This window comes from Panicum hallii, chromosome 4, assembly GCF_002211085.1.
Source record: "Panicum hallii strain FIL2 chromosome 4, PHallii_v3.1, whole genome shotgun sequence".
Classification (NCBI taxonomy): Eukaryota; Viridiplantae; Streptophyta; class Magnoliopsida; order Poales; family Poaceae; genus Panicum; species Panicum hallii.
In genome coordinates, this window is record NC_038045.1 from 35,660,298 (window position 1) to 35,666,413 (window position 6,116).

The window sequence follows — 6,116 nt, forward strand, 5'->3', positions numbered from 1 at the left end:
GCTGGAATCCTGGACCAGGGCGTCGATCGAACCCGACAGAAGATCCTTCATACAGAGAAGCTGACTGGCGACGCTAGTCAAGTCCGGTTGAGGATCATCGGCTTCTAGTATGGCCGACCCGATGGACGCGGGATCAAACGCAAGCAATTTTGAGAGGTTCAGGCTCTGAAAGGAGGCATGTGAGTAGAGTAGCACAGAAAGGAATGAAAATGACCTGGGAGTAAAACATACCTGTCCTGGGAGGGAAGTAGCGACAGCCGATGAAGAAGTGATCGGCTCCTGAAGGTGCGTCCCTTATGGAGGAGGAACATTGACAGCGGGAGAAGCGAAGGTCGGCTCTCAGGGGGTCACCTTTTCAGAAGGAGGAGTGGCAGCCGACGAAGCAGCAGTCGGCTCTGGCAGGCGCGTCCCTTCTGAAGGAAGATTGGCAGTCGCCGAAGCGACAGCTGGCCTCTCCAAAGAAGAATTAACGATCGACGCGGCCACAATCAGTTCCGGCAGACCTTGTGGGATGACTGGTGTATCAATCAGCGTCGAAGGGCCTTCCAGAGCTGTTGTTAGAGCATTGACAGGTGCTTCCACATCCTCTGGAACCTCTGAAGCTGAATCTTTTTGGCACGGGGGTTCCTCCCCACTGGAAATGTCCACAACGATGGGCTGCAAGAAAAGCAAGTGTAATTGAGAAGAATGTACATAAACAGAGGGGCAACTACTAAAAAGGTGATCCAAACCTGGCTAACGACTGGAGTTTCTTGACTAGGGGAAGATGGCCCAGCTTCTTTCCGGATTTTCCTGACAAGCACCTTCCTCGTCTTAGCACGAGCTCAGGGGGCAACAACGTTAGAAGATTGTCTCCGCTTGGGGGTCAGCTTTGTGGTGCCGGGCTGGATCTACATGATACTTTTCGAAGGAGGAGGCGCATTTTTGCCAAAGAGAACCACAGGGGCAATTGGTGAGAATTGGAAGATAGATCCATCATCATTCTTGGGCTCTGGGCCATCCTCCTGCTGCAGAAAGAGTAAATAGAGTCAGAAAGATTTAGTAAGGTTAAAAGAAGAAATGATAGGCGAACGATAATACCTCTCCGTCAGGGATTTCATATTCAGCATGAACCTGTTGCAGCATCAGCCCCAAAGCTCTCCGCAAAACATGAGTCTTCCACATCAACCACCAGTCCTCGAAGTCGACAGCCGAAGAAGTAAAGGCAAGGTCAACAGGAATCGGGATGAGAAAGTCTGAAAATAGACTGTAGCATCTTTGGGTGGTGATGGCGTCAGGAAGGTCTACCCTGTTTGATGTCAAATGATGAAGGAGGAAATGTGGAGGCACTTGCCCAAGACCAAACTGCCGGGCTGCTACGACCGGCTGGTAAAATTCATATCTCGGTTTGATGATCCGGTTGGAAGTGCTATTGCCGACTGGGAGGAGGCAAGGACGAATCATGATGGAGTACAGACGCCTAGTGTCGATATCATGGGTGAAATCAGCTAATCGGAACGTGGCTGGGTTCTCAAAGATTTCAGAATCGGCATACGGGAGGAAGATTGGGTTGTCCAGGCCTTTGTAAAAAATCCTAAACCATGGTGAGGCGTCTGAAGGATTTAACTTCCCATCAGGGAGACTGTATAAGGCCTGTCTGAAGCTGGTGCATCGGATTTGTCTCCCGCGCTGGTCTGGAAAAGAGTTGTTGGCCAGAGAGGGAAAATTTGGGATGAAATCTTGGAAGTAAAGGTGAGCCCATAGCTGGATGAACCACCAGGGACCACCAGTCCTAAGTTTTTTCTGTGAAAGAAGACTCAAGGACACCAGATGAAGGTATCTGTAGATTTCTCCAAGGAATAATTTACCAACGCCAATAGTATGACCTTTGGCTAGCTCATACGCTAGAGGAAGATAGTTCTTGGTTGGAGCAAGTGAAGGGCCACAGAAGAGAAAGTGTTCTAGCCATAGATTCAAGAAGGCTGTGTGTTCTTTCTCTATCACAGGTCCTTTTGTTTTCAGATGTTGGTTCAGATATGCGCTCTGGTTTGTGCACTCTGCTTTGGAAGATAGTTTGAAGGGGACTACAGGAAGCCTATAAGTAGAGGGACACGATGATGAGATGTCTAAGCCGGTAATCATCATAACATCTAAGAGAGTTGGAGTCATTGGACCATGTCCAAAGAGGAAACAGTTCAGGGCATCGGACCAAAAATAGCCAATGGTCTTCAGAAGGTTCTCATCCTTTTCAAGAGCGGAAAGAGATAGAGATAGCGCATCAGCTATCCCTATGGATTCCCATAAAGGCTGGTAGGTATTCGCCACTCTATTATACCAGGCTACCTAGCCCTCTGGAGGATTTGGCCAAGCGCGAAGGCTATCGGACCAAGATTCTAGATCTACGTCTTGACTCACGAAGGGGATTCGATTAGCCTTGCAAGAAATTAGATCTATGGGCTTCTCGTAAGAACGAGGCCCAAGACAGAAAGAATTGGGTGAAGAAGGATGCGATAAGAGGATATTGGAAGCCTGAAAAGACCCACGAAAGACAAAGTAGTCGAAGAAGGAGTCATTTAACAGCGCAATGAATCTTGTGATTACTGCATTAAATTAACAGAGGTTGGAGTTTTACCTTCAGACCGAAGACATTCACGCCAGTATTCGAAGACTCCGCCATCAGGAACCTTGATGAAGTCGAGAACTTGGGGAATAGATCTAGGGTTAGCGGCGCAGGATTGAGCGCGTATTCGGAGGCTCAGAGGAGAATTTCATGGCTGGAGTTTATGAGCAAAAGGGATTTTTGGAAGGAAACCCGAATTTTGGGAATCTTCAGAGATCTATCTTGAAGAAGGATTTGGGTTCAGGCGGAGAATGAAATGAATTGAAGAACTGGTTCGAAACCGGATCGGCATATTCTAAGGAAGGGAACCGATGCATTGCCATTGGCTCTTAACAGATCGTTTTGTTTAAAGAAATCACAGACGGAAAAAGGGGATTTTATTTACAACGAGGAAGTAAGGACAAAAGGGGAGCCGATTGCTCCTAGAGCCGATCTATCGGCATAGTGCTACAGTCTACCACCAGTAGACGCCGGAGGTCTTGCGGCGCTTGGTCGGTGACTGTGCTGATATCACTATCGTCACTGCTGCCATTGCTATCATCATCTCTGCTGCTGCTGGTGGTGAAGTTGCCTTCATCCTCGGTGTCCTCGTCGTCCTCAGTGGCATCTTCTGATGATTCGCCAAGAAGGAAGTTACCTGTTACTGAGTCTTCTTCAGTTGAGGAGGAGTCAGCTTTTTCTTCCGAGGAGGAGAGCTCTTCTTCCCAGGATGCGTCGTTTTCGTCGTCCTCCTCCAGCTCGGCTCCAAGAAAAAGTGTGAGATCTTCGTCATCGGTTAGGGATTCATCGTCTTCTGACTGGGATTGGAAGTCCCACTCCTCTACATCCCAATGCAGGGGGGCAAGGATCTCGTAGGCAGTTATCGGATCATATTCTGGAGTGGGCTCTCGGGAGGATTCAGATTCAAAGGAAATAATAGAAGAGGCGGAGGAAGAGGAAGAGGCCATTGCAAGAGGAAGAAAGAGTGGTTTGGATGTGTTTGTCAGTGGCTGAAGAGAGAAGACGATTAAGAAAGTTGCCGGGGGTAAGTTTATAAAGGCAGAAGCGGAAGGTGAGGTGAATCGGCACTATAACGGTTCCCAAGGAGCCTGATGCAGAGCGGTCATATCCCCTGGAAGTTGAAGAGGCACGTCTGTACGGAATTCAGAAGTCGAAGGGTCAAGGCGATTAAAAAGGAGATGGTTTCAGAATTATCATTGCCGAAACCAGGGGGCATGTGTTATCACCATAATTTAGACAGGCCAGAAGTGGGCCGTGGAGCAAGATGGATTTGAAGGATAATTATAATGGCCTTGCGAATCGGACCTTGTGCAGATGTTTTGGGCCTAGGGAGGCTGTGTATCTAGGTAGGTATGCTTAAACAGTTTAGATAGAGATAGTTAAGATTTGTGTCATGTTTGGTTAGGGTTGGTTAAGAAAGGAAAGTCTACGGACTATAAATATGTATCATGGGTAAACAATAAAGAATCAATCATCCATCAACAACTCTTGGCACATCGCCTCTCCTGTTCTAGGGTTTCTCGGGTAAGTGCCGTGCAGCCCTGGTCACGTCCTGCGTGATCGGGGCAGCGTTGTCCTTACTTGTTTACATTTGTGTTTCTCGTTCTGAAACATTGTTGATGGCGAGTAGCACTAGTTATCTCAACGCGTGTAGAACAACGATTAGTCTTTTCTAGGTTTTAATTATGTTCTGTTCGTTATCTATAAGCGTTTAGCTGTTATCGTACCCAAGTTTGGGTATGAGGGCGGCATCTTGCTCTGTTCTTATTTAGTAGATCCAATCTATCATGGTTAGTCTTTGATCATCAGAGATTTAGTTTAATAACTGCGTAATTAGGCCCTACAAACGAGTTGCGTTGCTGCCCTTTTGTATCTGTTAGGATCAATCACGTGTAGGATGTTCCGATTACGCAGTGAGAGCTTTAACCGTAGTAAATTGGATTAGCTTAATGTTTATAGAGTGAAGTTTGTACTGTTATCGGATATATTTGCCTTATTCATAGATCTGATCCGGTATTGAACACAATTGGCTCTTTACAGCCAATACCGGGAAGCATCCAATGAGCCGATTACAGCTCGGACTAATGTTTACATGTGTCTGTGCATGCAGGAAACTAATACATAACACCTCCTGATCAGGTACAGGGTCAGGTGGCACGCCTAGCGACTCCAAGCCAGGGTGTGTGCCGGATCTTGGGCCGTTGACCGAGGGATCGGGCCCACCAGTAGTCCCGGGAGCCTCCTAGCTCCATGTGTTGCCTATCGCTGCTCGCCGGTGGGTTTTGATCAGCAACAACTTCACAGGAAGATGACTGGGAGACATACGCCTAGAACTTCTAAAAATTTTCTGAGCAACATTGGTTTTAATAAAGTAAGCATGAGTACACTTATGGTTGGTACTCAGCAAGTGGAGTAAATTATATGATGCAAGGCTATTTATTCGCTTGAGATTAAGACTTTCGGCATGTAATAAAGTACTATGATACTCTCTTTCATTATGATATTGTTTCGGATATACACTTGTATTGTCTATCATATGTTTGGAACTTGATCCTGGCGCACATATGAGATGCATTCGGTTTCCTTTTCTAAAACCAAGTGTGACAGTGCACCATCTGTTGATACTTGATGGTACCAATAAGACCATCCCTGAAGTGATCTTGTTTCTCTTCATCATCTGCTACTTCTGCGGTAGCGTAGCGAGACAGCTGGATGAACTTGTCCCGGTACTCACTCACAGACATTGCTCCCTGTTTCAGTGCAAGAAACTCTTGCTTCTTGAGCTTCATCAGACCTTTGCGTATGTGTTGCTCCTTGAACTTGCTCCTGAACTCCTGCCAGGTGATGGTGTTGGGGGGTGTCATGAGCTGCGGTGTAAGCACCCCACCAATCTGCAGCGTTTCCTTCCAATCTTCCTGAAGCATACAAGACCTTCTCCTCGTGAGTACACTGGATGATGTTCAGCATCTTCTCCACTGTCTTGATCCAGTCATCATCTTGTAGAGGATCAGGTGAGTGAGAAAATGAAGGAGGTTTATGGCACATGAATTCTTTGTACCTGTCTCTAGCTGGCGGTGGTGGCGATGGTGGAGCTTGGTTCATTTAGGCCTGCATGTTGGCGATAGAATTCGTCATGTTGGTTAGCAGCTGAGTCTGGGCGGCGAGAAACTGCTCCATCCTTGCTAATGGCGTCTCGTGCTGTTGACTCTGCTGAGGATCGGGGTTGGTGTTCTTGCTTCTTTCGTGACATAGTACTGCAGGCTGATCAACCCCTGACCCGGACCTGGTGTTCACCATCTGATCGGTTAGAAAAATGAGACTCATGAAATCAATCATGGAAAAGGATGGGAGCAATGATAAGATAAAGACTATAATTAAAATAGATAACCCCAAGCTTCACTAAACTATCTATCTTTATTAAAAACTTGATGTAATTGTGGTCATCACTCCACAATTCATCACAATCATTACAAAGATCCAACTCAAAATTGTTCTCACAAAACCAAGCACATATGCA

The 6,116-nt window shown here is 46.7% G+C and overlaps 1 protein-coding gene across 1 annotated transcript; it reads right to left on the reverse strand.

Moving 5' to 3' along the window:
• Positions 1 to 339: 339 nt before the first annotated feature.
• On the reverse strand, positions 340 to 5,388 carry LOC112890452 (acidic repeat-containing protein-like). The gene is made up of 3 exons (XM_025957343.1): positions 5,235 to 5,388; positions 3,100 to 3,419; positions 340 to 657 (listed from the first exon to the last, which is right to left on the reverse strand). The coding sequence occupies exons 1-3, from the start codon at positions 5,386 to 5,388 to the stop codon at positions 340 to 342; spliced, it is 792 nt and encodes a 263-aa protein (XP_025813128.1).
• Positions 5,389 to 6,116: the final 728 nt, after the last annotated feature.